General features: G+C 43.3%; 1 protein-coding gene across 2 annotated transcripts in view; it reads right to left on the reverse strand.

Annotated features, from left to right (window-relative positions):
• FERMT1 (fermitin family member 1) overlaps positions 1–17,595 on the reverse strand; it is a 49,162-nt gene extending 31,567 nt beyond the window's left edge. The window contains exons 1-6 of one of the 2 annotated variants that reach the window (XM_030821957.1): positions 16,824–17,595; positions 13,454–13,622; positions 9,236–9,469; positions 5,899–6,045; positions 3,750–3,963; positions 1,009–1,111 (exon numbers count right to left, since the gene is read on the reverse strand). In XM_030821957.1, the coding sequence (XP_030677817.1) occupies positions 1,009–1,111; positions 3,750–3,963; positions 5,899–6,045; positions 9,236–9,469; positions 13,454–13,604 (849 nt within the window). In that variant the 5' untranslated portion in view covers positions 13,605–13,622; positions 16,824–17,595. Of the gene's footprint in view, positions 1–1,008; positions 1,112–3,749; positions 3,964–5,898; positions 6,046–9,235; positions 9,470–13,453; positions 13,626–16,823 lie in introns of both variants that reach the window. The other variant, XM_030821958.1, reaches the window with a different exon arrangement.
• Positions 17,596–24,559: the final 6,964 nt, after the last annotated feature.

Consider the following 24,559-nt stretch of genomic DNA (forward strand, 5'->3'; position numbering starts at 1 on the left):
TGATGGGAGCATGCGAAACGGTGACCTTGCGCACTCAGAGGACCAGTCATCCAGTTTATATCGTCGACACTGGGCCATTGTACTGCTGACTCCCAGCTCTTCAAATGGGCTCATCAGGAGCAAGGAAGAGGCAGAAGTTCAAAGGACTTATCATTAGTTATTCTAATAGACTTCAGGGGGAGATGTGCAGTGAAAATAGAATTGGCGACCAGCTGGGTGACCAGGTGAGAAAAAGGGATTACATAGATGATCCCTTTCCCTCAATTCCAAAGAGTAAGCAAGCACTGGAGTGCGGAGTCCTGTGTGTGCCATCATGTGATCCTAGCTTGTTCATGGGAACCTGCCTTTAAACCAGACCTCTGATGACTCCTTTCCTTCCTCAGCATTAAGAACTCCAGCTCTGGCTGGATGCGGTGGCTCATGCCTGTAATCCCAGCAGTTTTGGGAGGCTGAGGCAGGAGGATCACGAGGTCAGTAGTTCAAGACCAACTTGGCCAATATAGTGAAACCCTGTCTTTACTAAAAATACACAAATTAGCTGGGCATGGTTGCATGAGCCTATAGTTCCAGTTACTCGCGAGGCTGAGGCAAAAGAATCACTTGAACCCAGGAGGTGGAGGTTGCAGTGAGCCGAGATCGTGCCACTGCACTCCAGCCTGGGTGACAGAGAAAGACTCTGTCTCAATTAAAAAAAAAAAGAACTCCAGCTCTGTGAGCTGCTCTCATCTTGTTTGACCATTCCTGCGAATGGAGGGGGGCAGTGCATGCTACGCTAGGCACAAAGATCCCTAGAGACTCTGGCTAATTCAGTAGCAGCTTACTGTGCTCAGTAGAAACCAAAGGATAAAAATTCAGAGACGGAGGTCCATGTATCAGTCTCACCCTGCAGGGCAAAACAGGCGATCACACAAATAAATTCATCCTCATTTTCATAATCAAATGCCTCAATTTTATCCTTTCATGCATTCATATTAAAAAGAGAAAGACAAAAGAGAAAAAGTTGCTTACTTTAGGATTCAAGTCGAAGAAAGAGTAGTATTTAAATCGTAACAGCAGCTGCTCATCCTCTTGGATGCCTTGTTCCATAAGGGAGCGCGAGGAGTCTAGCCAACTAGAAACAGCATGAGTTTTAGAAGCCAATCAATTTTACATATATATCCATTATAATATTATGTCATATATTATATATACATATATATATCCTTGAACAAAATCAGGGTATGTAATACAGATAGAGTCTCCCTAATTTGAAAATCTGAAATGCTCCAAAATCTGACACTTTCTGAGCACTGACCTGATGCTCGAAGGAAATGCTCACTGAAGCATTTTTGTTTTGTTTTGTTTTGTTTTTGAGCCAGAGTCTTGCTCTGTCACCCAGGCTGGAGTGTAGTGGTGCAGTCTCGGCTCACTGCAGCCTCTGCCTCCCAGGTTCCAGCGATTCTCCCGCCTCAGCCTCATGAGTAGCTGGGACTACAGGTGCATGCCACCATGCCTGGCTAAATTTTGTATTTTCAGTAGAGAGGGGGTTTCGCCATGTTGGCCAGGCTAGTCTCGAACTCCTGACCTCAGGTGATCTGCCTGCCTCGGCCTCCCACTGTGCTGGGATTACAGGTGTGAGCCACTGCGCTTGGTCTTGCTGAAGCATTTTGAATTTCAGAATTTTGGATTAGGGATGCTCAACTGGTGAGTACAATGCAAATATCCCCAAACCTGAAAAAGTGTAAAAAACAAATTCTGAAATCCAAAACACTTCTGGTCTCAAGCATTTTGGATAAGGGATACTCAACCTGTATAACAAAAAACCAGTAAGCACATAATAATAGCTTATATTTGCATTTTATCTTATAGTCTTCAAAGTGCTTTGGAGATTTTTTTCTCATGGATACTCTAAAGTAATGCAATGAAGGGGACAGGGAAGTTCTTATTATCTCAGCTTTGTAGACAGAGAGACTTAGTCTGAGTGACATTAGATCATCCTTAAAGGTTACAGGCCGGGTGGGGGGGCTCATACCGGTAATTCCAGCACCTTGGGAGGCCAAGGCAGGCCAATCACCTGAGGTCAGGAGTTTGAGACCAGCCTGGGCAACATGGTGAAACCCTGTCTCTACTAAAAATGCAAAAATTAGCCAGGTGTTGTGGCACATGCCTGTAATCTCAGCTACTTGGGAGGCTGAGGCAGGCAGGAAAATTGCTTGAACCCGGGAGGTGGAGGTTGCACTGAGCCAAGATCATGCCATTGCACTCCAGCCTAGGCAACAGAGACTCTGTCTCAAAAAAAAAAAAAAAAAAAGTCACAGGCTTGGTTATGGGGCCAGTTTGAGAATCCGTATGTCCTGACTGCCTGCACCACTTCTCCTTTTACCAGATGGTTTGCCCCAATGCCAGCTCTGTATTACTGTCTAGAACTTTCTGCAATGAGGGAAATATTCATATCTATGCTGTCTGATGCATTAGCCCCAGCTGAATGTGGCTGTTAGTGCCACATTTTAATTTTAATTAATTTAAAATCCAGTCCACATTTAGATACCCACATGGGGCTAGGGGTTCCTGTACAATACATAGTAGAGTTCTAGAGTTGAGAAATAAAAACTGGGGAAAGAGGATGACCAACACGAAATCTCCATCCTAAAGGAGTTGACAGTCTGCTGGGGGAGACCAAGCCTCCTAAGAAAGGGACAATGTGATGTTGGAGTGAGCAAAGCGTCAGGACAGAGCTACAAGGAGGGTGCCGATCTTGAAGGTGATACTTGAACAGGAGACAGCATGTGGTTGGGCCTTAAAGGACAGGTAGGGACTGACCAGTTGGTAAAGGGGAATGGTCCTGGAGGTGAGGCAGTGACAGAAAGAGTGAGTGTGCACCTGGGCAGCATGGGGCCATGGGATCACGGGAGGACACGGAGACACCTGGTGGGGACAGATCTTCCAGGGAGTTGAATGCTGTTGACAAGTTTGACTTTATCTGGTAGGCAATGGGGAACAACAGAAATGGTAGTTTCAGAAATAGTTTGGGTATATTTTCTGAGACCATTTCAAACAGAGCTCAAGGAACTTGCTCATTAGAATGCCTAAAGAGAAGAGCGACGGCTGGGCGCAGTGGCTCATGCCAGTAATCCCAGCACTTTGGGAGGCCGAGGAGGGCAGATTACCTGAGGTCGGGAGTTCGAGACCAGCCTGACCAACATGGAGAAACCCAATCTCTACTAAAAAAATACAAATTTAGCCGGCCATGGTGGCGCATGCCTGTAGTCCCAGATACTCGGAAAGCTGAGGCAGGAGAATTGCTTGAACCTGGGGGGCAGAGGTTGTGGTGAGCTGAGATTGCACCATTGCACTCCAGCCTGGGCAACAAGAGCAAAACTCCATCTCAAAAAAAAAAAAAAAAAAAAAAAAAAGGAAGAGCGACATTCTACAAAAGACAATGTAAGCCTGGTGGGTCACCTTGGATTTCCCCCACTGGCCCATGGGGACCAACACACTTATTAACTACCCTACATCCCATAAAATATACTTTGCATATCTGTAGTGGCAAAGAATTAGTATTCACAAATAGTAAATCTATTGAGTTACCCAAACTTATAAATTTAGGCACACTTTAAATACACTGAAATGACCAAAGGCTGAATTTTTCCCCTTTGTTGCTAAAATCAGCATTAACTTTTGCAAATAAAGTACAATCCCTATGCCTACCAACTTGAAAATTACTGTGTTGGCACTAGCTCAGGGAGAAGTAAAACGAGCCGTGTCCTTACCCTGCATTGAGCTTGGCTTTGTCAACCAGAGACCGAGGCTGGTACATATCCGCAAGTGCCTCTGGGGACTGGGGGGGTTGGCTGAATGCAAGGATGCTGCAGTTTTGTTCCGCCAAAGGGCTGTCACTGAACCAAGTCATGGTGGATGACGCTGGTGTTCCATTGATGGGGTCATATATAGGGGTCATGGTTTTACTGTATAAACCAGGACTTACTGCAAGGCAAGTGGAGCAAGAACTATGATATGAGAATCCAGGGACAGAAATCTTCAGGAAAATATTAACATTACTTACACTAAAATGAGTTTTGACTTTAAATTTGGCACCATTTAAAATAAGTCAAGCTGGGCACTGTGGCCCACGTCTATAATCCTAGCTACTTGGGAGGCTGAGGTCGGAGGATTGCTTGATCCTAGGAGTTTGAGACCAGCCAGGGCAACATAGCAAGACTTCATCTCAAAAAACAAACAAACAAACTGCCAAAAATAATATGGATCGTGATGGTAGAGAAATTAGTAATACACAGGTAATGGTCTTATCTGTAAATTCAGCTCCTCAAAAGCCTTGGAACTCAAATATATAAAAGCCTCCAAAAATCAACACAGATAGGTGTTGGGGACCACCTCTTTTCTTTCTTTCTTTTTTTTATTTTTTGAGATGGAGTCTCACTCTGTCGCCCAGGCTGGAGTGCTGTGGTGTGATCCCAGCTCACTGCAACCTCCACCTCCTGGGTTCAAGTGATTCTCCTGTCTCAGCCTCCTGAGTAGTTAGGATTACAGGCACCCGCCACCACACCCGGCTAATGGAGACCACCTCTTTTCTAATAATTCAAAGTTTTCCTATTTCAGTAGGAGTCTTGGTACTATTAGAGAACTGGAGACCTCATAGAATGCATATACCCAATATGTTTCAGATAGCCCCTTAAACAAATAGCAGGACTTGCCAATTTTAAGAATCCAGTAGGCTGATGATTTATAAATCAGCTGGCTCTAATTTGTACAATTTGTTCTTTTCATTGGAATATACTAGCAAGAAAACCCTCAATCTTGGCCGGGTGTGGTGGCTCATGCCTGTAATCCCAGCATTTTGGGTGGCTGAGGCCGGTGGATCACTTGAGGCCAGGAGTTTGACACCAGCCTGGCCAACATGGCAAAACCCTGTCTCTACTAAAAATATAAAAATTAGCCAAGTGTGATGGCGCACACCTGTAATTCCAGCTACTCAGGAGGCTGAGGCACGAGAATCGCTTGAGCCCAGGAGGCAGAGGCTGCAATGAGCCGAGATTGTGCCACTGCACTCCAGCTTGGGTGACAGAGTGAGACTCCGTCTAAACAAAACAAAACAAACAAACAAAAAATGAAGAAAGAAAGCCCTCAGTCCTGCAAGCAAGCTAGAGATTTGATTGTTTTGATATAAAAAGAAAAGGATGCTTTTTCTCCAGAATTTTCACCTGCCCTCCTCTTGCATGCCCCATAGAAAATTGAATTCAGGAAAGAATCACACAATGATAGAATCATGAAGAGAGAAGTGTATTTGAGTGGTTTAACTTGACTTTTTTCTTTTCTTTTCTTTTCTTTTTTGAGACAGGGTCTTGCTCTGTCACCCAGGCTGAGTGCAGTGGCACCATCTTGGCTCACTGCAACTTCTGCCCTCAGGGCTCAAGCAATCCTTTCATCTCAGCCTTCTGAGTAGCTGGGACCACAAGCATGCACCACCATGCCCAGGTTATTTGTTTATTTATTTTTGTATTTTTAATAGCGATGGGGTCTCACCTTGTTGCCCAGGCTGGTCTCGAACTTCTGAGCTCATTGATCCACTGATCTCATTGATCCATGATCTGAGCTCATTGATCCACCTTTTTTCTAAATATCACTCTTTTGTCCCAAATTTGTGGTCAGTGGTACTAAAATTTTGCATTCATCGGCAACATCAGATATACAATTCAAATAATGAGTTATTAAACATGCTTGATGAAAAAAAGTCTGAAACACATTTTTGTTAATTCTAAACTTAACTAGATAGCCTTTCCTCATCACATCAGTTCTGCAATTTTATTTCTCCTTTGTTTGGTGGGGGCGGGAGGACAGATATATTTCTGTCTTGAGTTTTACTGTACATTCCAACAACAAAACACCTGTCACAAATCTTACCTGATGAACCTGAAGCTGTTGGAGAACTCTCCAGGTTTAGAATATCTTCAATTATGGGTTCCTTATTATTTTTGTCTTTCTTCTTCTTCTTCTTAAAATAGTCACCAGAAGGCTTTAACAAGGAAAGCTCTTCTGATCTTCTAATATCTAGAAATAAATTTTTTTTAAAAATGAAGAAAAAGAAAAAGTAAAAAGAAAAATCCTTCTAAGACTCAGAGTCATTTTGTGCATTTGAAATCATTTCTCAGGAAATTTCTGAAAAGTAAATGGGACTAAACTGCATCCCTTTTGAAGAAATAGAAGGGAAAAGGGGAACAGAGACCTCCAAAGTAGGTGGGGGGAGAAAACAGTGGAGGGAGATTCAGTCTAGTGAAATTTCGAGTTAGAAAAATTATTATAAAAATATTTCAAATGTATCTAAAGCAAAGGGAATGGTATAATGTCCCCTTCGTGTGCTCTCCAGCTTCAGTCATTATTAGCATTATGCTATTCTTGTTACCTATTTACCACCAACTTTACCTCCCTCTCCCCTTCCTTCCTGATATGGTTTGGATGTGTCTCCACCCAAATCTCATCTTGAATTCCCATGTTGTGGGAGGGGCCCAGTGGGAGGTAATTGAATCATGGGGGCAGGTCTTTCCTGTGCTGTTCTCATGATAGTGAATAAGTCTCACGAGATCTGATGGTTTTATAAGGAGTTTCCCTGCACAACCTCTCTCTTTGCCTGCTGCCATCCATGTAAGACGTGACTTGATCCTTCTTGCCTTCTGCTATGATTGTGAGGCCTCCCCAGCCATGTGGAACTGTAAGTCCATTAAACCTCTTTGTTTTGTAAATTGCCCAGTCTCAGGTATGTGTTTATCAGCAGCATGAAAACGAACTAATAGACTTCCCTTCCTTGCTCCTCCTCCCTTTCCTTTTTCCAGTTTTTTAAACAACCAACAAAGGTACTGCTTCCTTTTTTCTTTATAGACCACAGATCTTGAAAGTCTTTCTTTTACACATTGCCCATCAGCTCATTTTATCCCTGTGGCGATGCCCTCATGCCCTGCCCATTTCTTCTTGGTCCTCACCATTTCAGCACACCTGGCTTCTGGTGGAATCTAGACCATGAGTCTCTCTGCCAGAGGCTTTGCTCTGATGGCTCGCCAGGGTCTGCACTGCAACAGCTCACATATTCAGGGAATTAACGCTCCCCAAGAGCGACCTTCAGTGACTGTCCAGGGTGCTGCATAAACATCCTTACCCTGAGGCTGTGTCTACACTGTCTTCCAGAGGTCACCAGCTGCTGAAGTGTAACCTGATTGGTGACACTCTTCTCTTTTCAGTCTTACTTCCCTGTCCCCAACAGTATTTCCTGGCATCACCTCCCAAATAAACTATTTGTACTTGAATCCTTATCTCAGGGTCTTCTTCTGGGAACTGAAACTATGATAATCTCCATTTCTCCCATTAATCAAATATATTTATAATTGCTGATCAGAATTGCTGATAACCTTTAACTACACTAGTGGCTATCATTCCAGGTAAAAACCAATTAATTTGGACTTTTAGTCTCTGAGCAGCTTTGTTGTAAGTGCACTGATTCCATTAAGTACTCTCATCGTTTCGTTCATATACCGCTCAGTGCTGAGACTGAGCCTAGCAGTTTAGCTTGACTCTCCCCAGCAGCCAAGGATTGTCAGGTTGCAACACACCTGTGACCATTCCAAATGCATAATTTATACACAAACCCGGTCATGAATAAAAAATTTCACTGTGAGCACTAAAAGCAAAACAATGAAACAGAAACACCTGTATCTTCAAGGTCAAGATTTGTGTCTTTTCTGTTCTTCAAGGGAAAAACCAAAAAACGGCTGCATTTGATTTCACTTCAATTGACAAGATACAAAATGGAATGATTAGAAATGCCAGGCTGAGCCTTTAAAACTATTACAAAGAGATAATCAGGAAAAGAGAATATCTGACTGCTTCTGTTTACTTGAAAACTTTACGTTTTTGGTCTCAGCTGTGATGTGTACTTCCAGTCCACTGTGGTGTATGCAATATACTATTTTATGTAATCATTTACTTTGCTTTCAAATCTTCATTAGAATATTACCAAAAACACAAGGTGTCCTCATGCTTGCCATTTGCACACCAGGGACAAGACTGCAACTTACATTCTGTAATGAAAGTTTCCATTCATTTGTTCACTGAACAGTTATTGTGTGCCAGGCATTGTGACTGGAGTGAGGAATGCAGAGATGCTTAGGAAACGGTTTCTGCCCTCACCCTACTTCATATACCATACCAGCCCCCACTGCCCAACCCTGGCATTCCCAATCCTGCTCATATTTTTTCTCTTTTTTTGGGGTACTATCCATCCCATTTTAACCTCTTATATTCTTTTTTAACTTGTTACATTTATATTTTAAAATTTGTTACATTTACATTTATTGGTTAGTGTCTGCCTCTGCCTGCTAAAATGCAAGCTCCAGGTGGCAGGGATTTTAGCTCTGTATTGCTACTATATCCCTAGCACTCACCACAATGCCTGGGACACAGTAGGTGCTCAATAAATATTTGCTGAATGAGTGAACAGTTTATGGTTTAATGGGAAAAATAGATTAGTCACTATATATCACTATATATTATCTATTCTGGGTTCAGATGTTGATTTTTGGTTTTGGAACCAATGAATACGCCTATAATACTTTCGAAAATTATAAAATGAGAATACCTTCATGGGGTGTTTCCTTTCCTTTGTGGAGTTTTATAAAGAAAAATCGGTTTGGGTAGTGTTGTCTTTACGACTGTTAAATTATAGGATACCAAATCTATAAATAATTAGGTTTAAATTCACAATTAAGTGTACTTTTCTGCTTAATCACTTCACAAGTGATTTTTGTGGGCAGAATTATTTACTTGAGCCAGGTCTTAAGCAATTAAGACTTTGGAACACCATTATCCCAAAAACAATAAAGACACATAGCTCTATGGTGATTAAGCATTTAATACAACTCTTTTTAAATCTTAAATACTATACAATAATGTTTGAGTATAGCTTGGATCAATAAATTTGGGGGGGCAATCTTAATGGTTTTCTTGTCTATTAACAAATCTCTTTTGGAATAGTTTTAAGCTTTGTGGAGATGCACCTGATTTATGCCAATAATGTTCCACTTGGCTTAACTCCACTTAAATGGCTGCAATACCCAGAAGGGCTTAAACATGTGCTTCCTAATAGATGAGTGTTCTGTAGCCAATTGCTTGAAGTAGGCAGAATGCACACACAATTTTCCTGTCTACCTTTGCAAGAGTCTACAGGGCACAGGGGCCCTTCCTGGTTACTTACTCAGGGTTTTGCAGATATCACTGACAGCTTTAAAAACCACAGCTGAGAAGCTGACTCGCAACCTCACCATCTTCAAATTCGGCAGGCGAAGGCGCAGCATTTTATGCTGAGGGGTGAAGAGAAGCTTTGCATCTGCCTGGACCCCATATTTGTCCAGGGTCCAGTGGGTTTTCAGAAGCCAGCAATGCTTCTGTTCCCACCAAAGAGCAAAGTCTGACCAGTCTTGGGATATGTCTGCAAAAATGAAAGCACAATTAAGTAAAATGAGAGAGGGCCCAGCTTGGAGGGTCCTGGAGCTGCAGAGTCAATTTCACTGTGTGCGAAAATGGAAACCAACAACTGATCTCCAGCTCCCCATGGCCTTTTACAATTCAAGGCTCAACAACTTTTGGCTTCTTTCCAAAGTCTCCAGGGATAAAATAGGGACTGGGATAGCATTAGGAGAAATACCTAATGTAGATGACAGGGTTGATGGGACAGCAAACCATCATGGCACATGTATACGTATATAACACACTTGCATGTTCTGCACATGTATCCCAGAACTTAAATAAAAAACATTAAAAAAATTAAGTCAAATAAAAAAATTTAAAGATAAAATAATTAAAAAAGAAAAAGAAAAAAATAATAGGGTCGGGTGCTGTAGCTCATGCCTGTAATCTCAGCACTTTCGGAGGCTGATGCAAGCAATCACCTGAGGTCAGGAGTTCGAGACCAGCCTGGCCTACATGGCAACACCCTGTCTCTACTGAAAATACAAAAATTAGCCAGGTGTGGTGGTGGGCACCTGTTAATCCCAGCTACTCCAGAGGCTGAGGCAGGAGAATCAGTTGAACCCGGGAGGTGGAGATTGTAATGAGCCGAGGTCGCACCATTACGTTACAGCCTGGGCAACAAGAGCAACACTCCGTCTCAAAAAAAAAAAAAAAAAAAAAGAAAAATAGGGACTAAACCTTACCATCATTTACATTTAGATACTGTGGAGGAAAAGAAACATAAAAATGTGTTCACAATGAATGCTAAAGTTCTCTTCGCTAAAATCTCCCCGTGCCATGGCCCTTTCTGAGAAAGCATCTGATTTTGTTTAATCAAGATTATTTCTCTTATAGAAATGTATCCTTATACCACTGTGTCACAAGGGAGTAGCAGTAGCCTCAAATCAAAGTCCACACAGAAGTACTGTACAGCTGACATTTCATTCTTCTCAGTAATGTCCAACTCTTTATCACCACCATATCCAAAGTGTCTAAATTGAAGTCAGAGTTAAAATATTTTCTCCCTCTCAATGTTAGCACCAATGTCAATCTTTCCCCTCCTTTAACGTTGGCATTAAAATAGAGTCTTAGCATTAGGAGATACACCTAGTGCTAAATGACGAGTTAATGGGTGCGGCACACCAACATGGCACATGGATACATATGTAACAAACCTACACATTGTGCACATGTGCCCTAAAACTTAAAGTACAATAAAAAAAATAAGAAAAAAAGTAGAATCTTTACGCTTCATCAATATTGGAGTCAATTTTCAATCTTTTATTTTGCAAAATGAAGAGCTACCAGTATTTTTGTTTTCTTATTTTTCTTTAAATGATTTTTTCTTTCTCTTTTTAAATTAGAAACATTTTTTTTTTTTTTTGTGACAGAGTCTCATTCTGTTGCCCAGGCTGGAGTGCAGTGCAGTGGCGTGATCTCAGCTCAGTGCAACCTCTGCCTCCTGGATTCAAGTGATTCTCCTGCCTCAGCCTCCCGAGTAGCTGGGATTACAGGTGCGCACCACCATGTCAGGCTAATTTTTTTTTTTTTTTTTGTGATGGAGTCTCACTCTGCTGCCCAGGCTGGAGTGCAGTGGTATAATCTCAGTTCACTGCAACATCTGCCTCCCGTGTTCAAGCGATTCTCCTGCCTCAGCCTCCTGAGTAGCTGGGATTATAGGCACGCACCACCACGCCCAGCTAATTTTTGTATTTTTTGTAGAGACGTGGTTTCACCATGTTGGTCAGGCTGGTCTTGAACTCCTGACCTCATGATCCACCCGCCTCAGCCTTCCAAAGTGCTGGGATTACAGGAAATTTTTGTATTTTTAGTAGAGATGGGGTTTCACCAGGTTGGCCAGGCTGATCTTGAACTCCTGACCTCAGGTGATCCACCCACCTCGGCCTCCCAAAGTGCTGGGATTACAGGCATGAGCCACTGCTCCCAGCCAGAAAACGCTCTTCTTTTTTTTTTATTTTTTATTATTATTATACTTTAAGTTTTAGGGTACATGTGCACAATGTGCAGGTTTGTTACATATGTATCCATGTGCCATGTTGGTGTGCTGCACCCATTAACTTGTCATTTACATTAGGTATATCTCCTAATGCTGTCCTTCCCCCCTCCCCCCACCCCACAACAGTCCCCGGAGTGTGATGTTCCCCTTCCTGTGTCCATGTATTCTCATTGTTCAATTCCCACCTATGAGTGAGAACATGGAAAACGCTCCTCTTAATGCTGTTAGTAGAAGCAAAAATTGGCACAACTATTTTGGAAAACCTTATGAATCAGCATTTTTTTTCTCTGAACTATACCACCCAACAGAAATGATCACTGAAAGACAGGTGTTATAGCGGCTCTTTCTGTAAGTGCATGAAAATGGAAACAACCCAAATGTCCATTAAGAGGTAAATGGATAAATAATTGTGGCATATTCATACAATGGAATATTATATGGCAATGAAAATGAACCAAAACAATATGCAACAGTATGGATAAATCTCACAGACATAATGTTGAGTGAAAGAAAGTCAATGTGTAAGAGTGTATCCTTTATAATCTCATTTGTATAAAGTTCAAAGTCAAACAAATGATTCCTGTAGTGTTAGAAGTCAGGACAGTGGTTACCTTTGGTAGTGGTGACTGGGAGGGGTCAGGGTATGGGGCTTGGGTGGGGAGCAGGTGATGTTCTATTTCTTGATCTGAGTGGTTACAAGACTTTGTGAAAATCCATTGAACTGTTTATGATAAGTGAAGCCTTGTTTATAATAAGCGAAGGCTTGTTTATAATAAGTGAATTTTTCTGTATGTATATTATATGTCAATACGGACTTACTGAAAAAAAAAAATTATCTCGCTAGAGCAAATGAAAAGCCAGCATCTAAGGCCTTAAATAGAAGGTAAAAGAAGCACAAAGAATGGCCGGGCGCGGTGGCTCACGCCTGTAATCCCAGCACTTTGGGAGGCCGAGGCGGGTGGATCACGAGGTCAGGAGATCGAGACCACGGTGAAACCCCGTCTCTACTAAAAATACAAAAAATTAGCCGGGCGCGGTGGCGGGCGCCTGTAGTCCCAGCTACTCCGGAGGCTGAGGCAGGAGAATGGCGTGAACCCGGGAGGCGGAGCTTGCAGTGAGCCGAGATTGCGCCACTGCACTCCAGCCTGGGAGACAGAGCGAGACTCCGTCTCAAAAACAAAAGAAGCACAAAGAAAATAGAATGTTATTAAATTGTAGGTTGATAATGTTGACTCCTGATGTGAAGAGTGTAACCCTGAAGATTTCTTTCTTTGTTTAAACAGGGAGCATAGTAAATGGTAGATAAGTGTTAAAAGACTCCTCAGCACCAATTTATCCCTAAGCTATCAAGTATTAACAAAGAATTAACACAGTAGTCTAATGCCAAGCTATTTAAAGTCATATTAGATGTCACCAGTGGAATGGGTCCCATCCCTGTTGAGTCCAGCATTATACCTACTGGGAACTTTAGCTTGCCACCAAAGACTCAAGGTTTTATTTCCCCCCCCAAGACCGAGTCTTGCTCTGCTGCCCAAGCTGGAGTGCAGTGGCACGATCTTGGCTCACTGCAACCTCCACCTCCTGGGTTCAAGAGATTTCTCCTGTCTCAGGCTTCCGAGTAGCTGGGATTACATGCACCCACCACCACGCCCAGCTAATTTTTGTGTTTTTAGTAGAGATGGGGTTTCGCCATGTTGGCCAGCCTGTTCTCGATCTCCTGACCTCAGGCGATCCGCCCACCTCGGCCTCCCAAAGTGCTGGGATTACAGGTGTGAGCCACGGCACCCGTCCTGGGCTATTTCTTTCTCTCCTCTGGGATGAGGAGTGGGGGATTGCTTTCCAGGCCATTACAAGAAAAATGATCAGAAAAGCCTAGACCAGCCATTAGTGGTGATGCAACAGAGAGGGTTTCCAATACAGAGAAACCATAAAGCGAGAGTAACTTACTGATCTGTTCTACTAACTTGAGCATCACTCCCCCGACATGAAGGTCTCCAGATACTCTCAGTGTGACGTCTTTCTGCTGCTCTTCATTGGGATGGTCAACGCGGACCACAAGCTCCCAGGAAGCAGATGTAAAGTCAGTGGATGACAGCATTCTGGCAAATGCTGGTGTCTGCTGAACACAAAGGCAGACATAGATTGGAATGTGAGAAGGAAACGGGACCTGTCAGTAGACTTGCAGAGCAAAATTTCTTTTTTGTTTTGTTTTTCATTGTAACCTCCTCTTCAAAACACTCTGCAAGGTTCCCGGTGCTCCAGATATTAAATTCGGCATCTTAACTTTAAAGACAAAAAGTTTTATAAAAATGGTCTCAAACCATCTAAATTTACATACTTCATTTTTCCATTCACCCACTTCTCCAAGACCACTTGGCTATGTATTTCGTTTGTCCACCCAGTGCTTCAATCCTCATTTTCTCTCTATTGACTTCTTCTGACCTTCTCTCAACTATTCTGGCAATAGGCAATCTTCCACATTATCTTTTAAAAAATCAATTTTATTAAGGTATAATTTGCATGTAATAAAATGTGCAGATTTTATATACTATAGTTCAATATATTTTGTTGTATGCAAATTATACTTCAATAAAGTTGATGTTTAAAAAGGATGCCATTAAAGCCTCATGTCTTTAATATCTTTAATACATGTATATTATTACATTCCTCCTACACAAATTTGTATCTTCCCGTAATAAAGCTCAAAAAATAAAAAAAGCAAAATAATTCCTATTTCAGTCATTATAATATATAGTTTTACCTTAAATGCATATAGGTACAGGTCATTAATAATTATTGCCATGTATTTGATTTACTTATTGTTCTATATCATATAAAAATTGATTATAAATGCACCAATTAAATATTTGGGTACATCTTTGGCAAAGGATTTAAAAACAGGAGTAACAGATATAAAAAGCTCGCTCTTCAAAGTACAGATGGGGGTGTGAACTTCAAACCCATAGTTTTCCCCTCATTGGAGAAGCTAGCAGGAAAGAACGTTCACAACTGAAATGTTTCAGGGGGTAACTAGAACACTGGAATCCAAATTGGCAGAACTGAAACAAAACTTGAGATGTCAGTTCTCTCTTACTTTTAAACAGAAAGAAATAATGCTACTGCTCCTGGCTGTTTTAAACATTGAAAGTAAAAATTATTTAAATGATAATGAGTCTTTTTCACTTTACTATGTAAAGCCAGCTTATGAGAAATTCATGTTTTCATAAGGCCTATTTTTGAGAAACGTCAATGCACTGAAATTCCTAAGAAAGGGCTTCTCTGAGGGTGTACCCAAATTCCCCAGGGATCCTATTAAAATGCAGATTCTATTCAGCAGGTCTAGGGAGGGGCCATACATTTCTTAACAGGCTCCAGATGTTGCTGGTCTGTGGCTATACTCAGTTCTTCCCTTCAACCTATTTAGATCAATATTAAACCAGGGAAGACGGTAATATCCGAGGAACATTACTTTTAATAATAATTAAACAACCAGTGTCATATCTATTCTGCGTGTTCATTTGAAACGACTCATTTGTAAGCATAAGAGAATCTCCAAATACGCTGCACAGATAAATTGAATACTGCAAATCTGAACGGATTTAAGACAGATTTTATGGGTGAGGATGAAATTTAAGAGTTCAGAAGTAGCTCCTTATGTTTTTGGTTTTTTTTTGAGATGGAGTCTTGCTCTGTCGCCCAGGCTGGAGTGCAGTGGCATGATCTTAGCTCACTGCAACCTCTGCCTCCCGGGTTCAAGCAATTCTCTGCCTCAGCCTCCCAAGAAGCTGAGATTACAGGCATGTGCCACCATGCCCAGTTAATTTTTGTATTTTTAGTAGAGACAGGGTTTCACCATGGTGGCCAGGCTGGTCTTGAACTCTTGACCTCGTGATCCACCCGCCTTGGCCTCCCAAAGTGCTGGCATTACAGGCATGGGCCACCGCGCCCAGCCGCTCCTTATGTTTTTATAGTCAGAAGCATGCAACGATGCAATGCATCTCCTCCCCATGCACAGAGATCCACACAGAACCCTCGCATGAGAAGTGCCATTCAGTGACTGCATTAGGCCTAACTGCTTGCCTCTGTCATCATCAACTTCAGGTATCATTTATTACCTACTGACTGTATGATGTGCTCTGTGTTAACTCCTGTCTTCTGTTATCCCTTTTTCATCCTCCCCGCAATCTCATTTAGAAACGAGGAAACTCAGCCTCAGAGAGATGAAGCCACTTGCCTGAGGTCACACAGCAAGTTAGATGCTGGAGCCCAGATGGAAATCTAGGTCTGCCTTTCTATTTCAAACTCTTATCCACCACAGTGGGAAACCACTTTGATAATGTTGCAGTGCCAAAATGAAAGCAAACTCCTCAAACTACACGAACTAAATTCTCAGTAGCCTTTACTAAGCATTTCTATCAACACAAATCTTGTGCAGTGAGGAGACAAAAGATGCCCCTTCATAGGCAAACTTATAACTTGGCATTGAACTGTTCGACTTTAAGATCCTTACAATTTCTTAAACGCTATGATTGTGAGGTCTAGTTATTTAAAATGTTTTGTATATAAAGAAAATAACTTTTAAAGGTGATTCCTTACTGCTTATTTCACTGGGCAATCCGATATAAGGTCTTTTCCTAACTTGGGTGATCAAAACACTACTCATTTAGGGAATAGAGGCTGATTCCTCGTACAACAAAATGCAGGCTAAAATTAGCCAAGCTGGTTTTCCTGCATTCCTTTCCTATCTTTCTGCGCCTTCATTTTTGAGCGAACGTCTAGTCTGCAGCAAGCTGTTACTTGTCAAGGATAGCAGCAAACTTCAGCCGGGAAAACGCACCTAAGGAGACCAAAACAAGAAGCAAAGCTACTGGCAGAGTGCTCAACAGCCCTTCGCAGAAAATCAAAGAAACGAAAGCAGGGAAGGAGGGATGGAGGGATGGAGATCAGGAAGGAGGAAAGATGAGGGGGAAACAGTCCCCGACCCTTCCCCCTGGAAGATCTGAAGGTGCTTGTTGTTGGAGGGCCACCCGACCTGTCTTTTGCCAGCTCTGCACGATCCTGGGGCGGATGTTGGGTGGATAAAGCATGCCCCTGACTCCCATTAAGGCGGCACTTGCGGCTGAACTGAAAGTTTATTTTGCGGCCAGATGCGTAAGGCCGGAGAAGGTGGTCACATCTAGAGAAATTATTTTCAATCAACAGCTATTTAAGTACAAGAGGCTGCAGAAAGAAAGGGGGTAAAGGGGCTCAGGAGCCACTGGTGCCCATCAAAGCCTCCCAACCTCCAGCTCCCCAGCCCTAGCTCCGGAGCACCCACCTCCTTTCCAGGAGCCTGCAGCGTCCAGCCTCGCAGTCGCGCACGTGGAGAGCTGCGTCCCTACAAACTACCCCGGGCCGAGCCGAGGAGCGGGCGCTGGCGAAGTGGGGAGCGGGGGGCTCCCAGTGGCGGCGGCTGCTCAGCTAAGGCTGCGGCAGGTGAGGGCTGGAGCCGGGGCGAGCAGGCCAAGCTGCCTCGGGACCTCCCACGGAGGCTCGGTGCCGGCACCCAGCCTGGAGCGGCGTGCCCGGTGCACTGCACGGCCCCCAGCGGCCCGGCCGAGGGCAGCGCGCGGCAAGGCAGGCGAGGGCACGCCCAGCCCCGGGCCTGCTAGGTCTCGCTCCCGCGGAGAGGAGGCGCAGTCTGCAGATTTTTAAGGGCAAAGGGTGGCCCAAGGGCTGCTCTGCGGAGAGAAGGCGGGGAGAACCCGGGGCGCACGCACAGTATCTGCAGCTCCTCTTGCGATGTCTCATCCTGCCGCTTGAAGGCCGCCTCCAGCTTCCCTGTTCCCCCGGGCCTGCCGGGGACTAGCCCAGATGATTAAAGCCGCGCCACTTCCCCTCCTTTCAGGCATACCCACCACTCACACCCCGGGGTGCGTCCAGGCCCAGGAGACTCCAGCCTCCCGGCTGGAACAGCTGCCTCCCTTAGAAAGAGCCCCGCAGCACTTGTGGTCAGCGAGGTGGCGGCAACAACAAAACGATTCCTCTCTGAGTAAGAGGGTGGTGTCAGTCTGCAGAAGGCTGAGGCTCCCGACCAGGGGAGACTCCAGGAGACCCAAGGGCAGGCTGCACGCGGAAGTCTGGGCCACACCTGGTGTGGCTCACCTCAGGATCACCACCGGTCTCGCCGGTCGCCTTCCTGTTGGATTTATTTTCAAAGAGGGCTGGGGCCACCCAGGAAGGGTGGGTGACCTGGGCTGTTTACACAACCTCCCCAAGCCTCCTTTGTTCATTTAATGCACGTTTGTTGAGTGCTTACTGCTCTACAGGCCTCCCAATGGGCCTGGGCTCCGAGAATACAGTGGTTAATAAAACAGACATGGAAATGACAGTTTCCTCATCTGTGAAATAGGTAGAGAGATAGAATGCCTGCCATTCCACAGAGGGATTTCATGCAATATTACACAGGCTTTAGCGATGTGCATTAAAAGGCTTGTGAAAACTTAAACTTTAATAAAGAAGTTATAAAATTTAGAAGTTGAATCTGTTTTTGCTTAAACATTACCATATTCTGGGATTATTATGGGTTTGAAAGTACATTTAATTTAAAAAGGTTAGTTGAACATTGTTGGCAAATATAGGATATTATAATTGAAATAAAATCATTAAAAACTTGAAACAGAATGTCTTCATTTGGTAGAGTCTGTCAACGATGGGAAGGGTCATCTGGTCCCACTTCCCTACCTCTTAACACCATGAGCAAATCTGCTCTCATCCTGGGTGGAAAGTATTTAACGTTTGCTCTCTGGAAACCCTGCTCATGGCCCATTAGAACTTAGACTGTGGTCAATGCACACACACACACACTCACACACACACACACACACACACACGCACACATTTTTTTTGAGATGGAGTCTTGCTCTGTCCCCAGGCAGGAGTGCAGTGGCGCGATCTTGACTCACTGCTGCAAACTCCGCCTCCCAGGTTCAAGTGATTCTCCTGCCTCAGTCTCCTGAGTAGCTGGGACTACAATTTTTGTATTTTTAGTAGAGACCAGGTTTCATCATGTTGGCCAAGATGGTCTTGATCTCTTGACCTTGTGATCCACCTGCCTCGGCCTCTCAAAGTGTTAAGATTACAGGTGTGACCCACCGTGCCCAGCCTGTGGTCAAGATTTTATGTGTGACCTTGAATTATGGCTCTATCTATTTATACCAATATGGTTTTTCTCTTTTCAATTGAAAATATCTGCCTTGTGCTAAAGAATTCAACTGGTTTTAAGCATTCTTCTTGGCCTAGGTTAATTTTTAAACTTTTAATTATATGTAGTGACTTGTGTGTATATAAATGTGTATCATATATACACACACCCGCACATATACACAATATATATAGATAAGAGCACAAATCATGAATGTATAGCTGATGAGTTTTCACAAACTGAACACACCTGTATACAGAGTATATAAAGACAGTAGCGTATAAAGAGTGCCCAGTTGAAGAAACAGGACATCACCAGTCCTCGGAAGCCCATTAGTGACCCCTTTTAGTTATTCCTTTCAGTTATGATCACTGCCGCTGCCCTCCCCCTACCCCCAACCCCAGGCCCAGGATAACCATTATCTTATCTTCTAATTCCTTGGAAGGGTTTTTCCTGTCTTTGTACTTTATATAAATGGAATCAGACTATGTGCATTATTTTGTGTCTGGCTTCTTGTGTTCAACATTATGTTTATGAGTTTCATCCGTATTATGTGTCCTAGGCTTTTTTTTTTTTTTTTTTTTTTTTGAGAAAGGGTCTTGCTCTCCCCCAGGTCAGAGTGCAGTGGCATGAACATGGCTCACTGCAGCCTTGATGTCTCAGGCTCCCAAGCTGGGACTACAGGTGTGCACCACCATGCCTGGCTAATTTTTAAATTTATCTTTTGTGGAGACAGAGTCTCACTTTGTTGCTCAGGCTGGTCTTGAACTCCTGGGCTCAAGCCATCCTCTCGTCTTAGCCTCCTAAATTGTTGGGGTTGCAGGTGTGAGCTACCATGCCCGGCTGTCCTAGGCTTTTAATTTAACTTTATGTTTTACTTATTACCGGTTACTGTCGTTCGTGTGACACAGGTCCAACCCACCCCCCCAACGTCCTGGGTTAGAAGTGGGTTAAAAAGTGTATTCTGAACTTCAAAATTTTGCACATATATATTAAAAAAATGCGCACTCTTTGCCCCCTTAAAAAACAAGCAGAATCAATTCACTGAGTCTGTTATTTAATTGATTCATACGTATTAATCAGCAATGGATTATTTATTCACTAGTCACTGTATTACTGTGAGCTAGACATCTTAACGTATGTTGAAAATACTCAGATTGACTGGGCACACACTTTGTCTTCAGATGGTAGGAGGGATGCTAAGGAATACAGAAGAAGGTGTCTACTTCTGCCAGGTGTTTGGAGTGGCAGGGAATATGAGAAAAGGCTTCAGAAAGGAGGTGATTTTTGAGATGGAATTGGAAACATTGGATAAGAGCTTCATAGTTGTTCATAATAACCTGAGGTTTCTAGAGAACTGTTTTAAGGTATTAATACATATTTTTTTAGTTAGCAGATACTTGTGCTTCAGGTAGCAGAAGGGTGGAAGATAAAGAGAAGCTCTATCTCTTGACTTTGAAATCTTATACATTCAAGTTGCAAATATTGAAAAAAAAAATCTGTTGTCAATTACCCATACACTGATAAACTCACCTTTGAAGTAGTACCTTCAAAAAGGTAAATCAACTGGGTGTGGTGGTTCAGGCCGGTAATCTCAACACCTAGGAGGCCAAGACAGTAGGATTGCTTGAGCCCAGGAGTTTAAGACCAGCTCGGGCAGCATAAGGAGACCCACATCTCCACCAAAAATAATAATAATAATAATAATAATAATAATAATAAAAATTACGCGATGATCTGTGCACCAAACCACCATGGCACATGTTTACTATGTAACAAACCTGCACATGTACCCTTGAACTTAAAATAAAAGTTGAAGAAAACGAATTTTAAAAATAATAGAAAGTAGCTGGGTGTGGTGGTGTGTGCCTGTGATCCTAGCTACTTGGGAGGCTGAGGTGGGAGGATCGCTTGACCCTGGGGGATCAAGGCTGCAATATGCCATGATTGCACCACTGCACTCTAACCTGGGTAACAGAGCAAGAACCTGTCTCAGTTAAAAATAAAAAAAGTAAGTCATGTCATGTCTGGGGTATGGGTAGATCAGACTGAATGAGAGATGTGGCCATATTCCATATTCACTGAACACAAAACGGAAATAAATGAGTAGAGGCCTTTGAAAGTTTCGGCTACTTTAACTTGTTAAACACAAGTGATTTCTTCCTCTAGCACCTTTTCACTAAAAATTCTACAGTTAATTTAGGTAGAATAAGAAAGCTGCTTGAAGGAGAAAAGAAGTGGATTTTTTTTTCCTGATTGATGGTTTTGATATTTACCCAATATAAAGTTCTCTAGTAAGTTTTCAGCTTATAAACCTGCTAGAAGTCTGATGACTTCGAAATGGCAGCAGACACCTGAAATATATTTTTATTTGCATTGAGTCCTTGGCACATACAAAATGGCAGCTGTGTTCACGTGTGCAGAGAACACATTTTGTTCAGTGTAAAGAAGCAGAATGTGCCTATTATTGCTACACCCTCCTCCCCAGCTGGATGGATAATGAGCACTTTCTATGCCCAGGCAAGTTCTAAAGTTTTCTCCTTGCCAGGGTGAAAGGGGTGTGTCTCAATGTACTTACAGGGCTGAATGAGAAAAAGCAAAGAAGAGTAAAAATGGCTTTGCTGGGGGCCATGCTGGAGCCCGCCTTTGAGAATGAGAGAAGCAAGAAACACAGTGCCTCCCTCCTTCCATCCTTCTTCTCCTCCATCCCCTGTTGTCCTTCCTTACATTGCATCCTTCTTAATCAAAGGGTACAAGGGAGTATACAGTGATAATTAAATCTTCCTCCTATCCTTGATTATTGAGTTCCCTTCCCTGGAGATAATAGTTACCTGTTTCCCCTGAAATCTTCCAGAGATAGTCTGTGCATGTAGACAATTTCTGCTTCTTATGCAAGTGATAGTAGTCTATACATATTGTTCTACATTTTGCTTTTCTAACTTGAAAATATCTTGATGATTGTAGCAAATGTCAGTCATACTCATGGCTGCCCATCATCCTTGGAATGGCCTCCTTAATATTTGTGGAAATCTTCATGTTTTAATCCCAGTCTAGAAGTCAGAACTCAAATTCCCAACCTCGCTTGCAGCGAGGGCACAGGCCTGTGACCTAGGCTGTGTCACTCAGATACTCGGGCATGACTTCAATTTGGAAGTGAGTGCGGTGCACAGACAGGGTGCACTTGGAGCTTCCATCTTTTCTGATGTGAGTGGTGTCAGGAATGACTATGGTGGTGGTAGTGGCAGCGGCGATGGTTTTCTGGAGGCTGAAAGGTTAAAGTCCCAAAGCAGAAGTGATGTCAGTGCTAGTGGGTGGCAGTAGCAGGTGCAGTAAAGTCAAGTTCAGATGCTTCAGTGGTGATTCCCTTCTTGTGTTAGTCCTACGGCATCGTTTCAGACTTTGTTCTTGGTGCTTAGCTCCAAGCCTCTTTCTCCTGCTGTCCTGTCAGGTTGTGTCCACTATGATGGAGCAAGATCCTGTCATCTATGATGATGATGATGACTTGCCTAATTATTTTTCTGTTTAAGCTAGCCATAGTGGATTCTGTTATTTGTGCCTAAGAGCTCTTACTGACAAAGAATGTGGTACCGGAAGTGGGATGCTACAAGTAACAACACTAAAAGTAGAATTGACTAAGTGCAGCAGGCAGGGCTTTGAGCAAGGAGGGGGCACACATTACAGGCCGGAAAGCTGGCGACTCTTGTAATGCAGTGGCAAAACTTTGCTTCAACTACTATATACAATACTTGAAGATGCACACTGCAAGCTGAGTGAGGCTGTGAATAAGAGGGGAAATAGTAGGGAGCATTCAGAATGTTGGTTTACATTGATGACTTCTTGCTCTTTCAGCAGTCTTGATAGAGCAGCTATACCCACACCAGAGTCCTCCAGCTGACAAGAGAGGTAAGGAGAGAAACTGCTTTGCCAGGAGAGGCCCTCTGCTGCAGCTGGAGGTCCAAGTTGACCGAGAGCCCAAAATTTGGGCTGAGAAAACAAACTACCACTTTATTCAAACCAAAGCTGGCATGAGTAGCTATTGAAGGGAAATGAATAAAACCCTTATTATAATCGCACTATTATGAGAGTAAATGAAAGAGCCCATGTATGTGTCGCATGCCTTCATAATGCTATTGTGATTTATATTAATAAATTATTATAATTATTATGGGTGTCTGCTGCTGTCTATATTTCTACCTGACTACTGGGTTTAGAATATGGATACAACTGCTAGCAGTTGCTTTGAGGGCAACTTAGGTTTATACTTTTTGTAGCCCAGCAAATAGTTCAGTATGCTTTAAATAAAGGCCGGGAAGTAAGGGGAAAGTGGGAGATGGGAACGTTGTTCCCCACTTTGTCACACCTTCTAAACTGGAATTACACATTCATACCTTTCACCCTGGGACTCTGCAGTTCCCCCCATTGGAGTGGAGTGGACCTCCCTGCACCTTGATTTCGGTCTTGGCCATGTCTTTTGCTTTGGCCAATGAGCAGGTGTGATACAAGCAGAGGCTTGAAATGGATTTGCTTGTGGTTTTGGTTTGCTCTTCTATACTCAGCCTTTCACCACGGGAAGATTGCTCTGCCTTGAGGAGATGGTTGATTCTAGAAGTGGGATGGAAAAGCACAAGATGAGTCTGGAACACCTTGTGATGCCAGACAATGAAGATGTCCTCGAAAACCCATGGGGGCATGTCAGAAGGACACAGGAGTCACCTGAAAGGAGCTCCTAAGGGCCAGTCTGGGACAATGGGAGCAGCAAAATATATAATGGTAGTAATGGATTATACCCCATAGAATAAAATATTCACCAGCCTCCCTAACATAAACAAAAATGGGATCCCAGCTAGGTTTTATTTAAACATTTTTTTCCAAGTTTAGAAATGCTAAGTGACTGGCTTGAGGCCACCCCGCTAATAGATGCCAGATTTGGGATTCAAGCCCTGCCCTAGTGGCTCCCATGCTGGAGCTTCTCGCACTACGCTGCCCTCAGTCTCCATCCTCTGGGCATCTCTGTATGAGAGCAGGAACAAGAAGACAGAATGTTGCCTTGCTTCACCTCCGCTGGGCACAACCACGTTACGGGTGACTCAATGTTTTTGCTACCAACTACAAAAGCACCGTGAGTACTGATTTTGGAGTTACAAATAAATTTTACCTAGTAGGTAAATTCACAAATATGAAATTTTGAGTTACGAGGATGGACTGTATGGAGATATAGATTTAACACCCAGAAGATACAGCGAAAAGAATTAGAAATAGTTGCCTCTGGGGAATGGGAGGCTGGATGGGAAGGAGAGGGGTGTGGCACTGTTCAGAATCAATAATTTTTCAAAAATATTTGATATCCACTCCTTCTCCCAGCCCTCCTCCCCTCCCCGCAGTGGGCTGGTGAGAAATGTAATTTGTCACTAGTGGGTCTTGCTTTCCTAATCTCCAGTATCTCAGGAAGATCCCAATTTTACTTTCGAAAAGTCAGAGCTTCCTGGAAGGGCTCTGTGGATTCCAGTTCCCACTGGTCTCTGAAAGTCTTCGTTTTCTAAGCACTTACTCAAAGGAAGTGTCTGTTTTTCCCTCTGAGTCCAGTTTGGGCCTGAGTCTTGCCCTGTGGCTCCCAAGGCCACCTCCTTGGCATGATTGTTCTGGGAAGGGGATGGTTCCTGGCGTGGGGCAACCCCAACTACATAGTAGGAATTGCAGATGGCACAGTTCTTGATCTGTACGGGGTGGGTGTAGGGGTGGAGGTGGGGGTGGAGCGAGGGTGATGAGCTCAAACTTGCAGTTTTCTGTCTCGCCCAGGCAGCCTTCAGCAATTACCGCTTGTAAGCACTCTCTACGTCCCAGGTACAGTGCCTAGTTCTTTGCATACATTA

The sequence above is a fragment of the Nomascus leucogenys genome, chromosome 11 (genome assembly GCF_006542625.1).
Source record: "Nomascus leucogenys isolate Asia chromosome 11, Asia_NLE_v1, whole genome shotgun sequence".
Classification (NCBI taxonomy): domain Eukaryota; kingdom Metazoa; phylum Chordata; class Mammalia; order Primates; family Hylobatidae; genus Nomascus; species Nomascus leucogenys.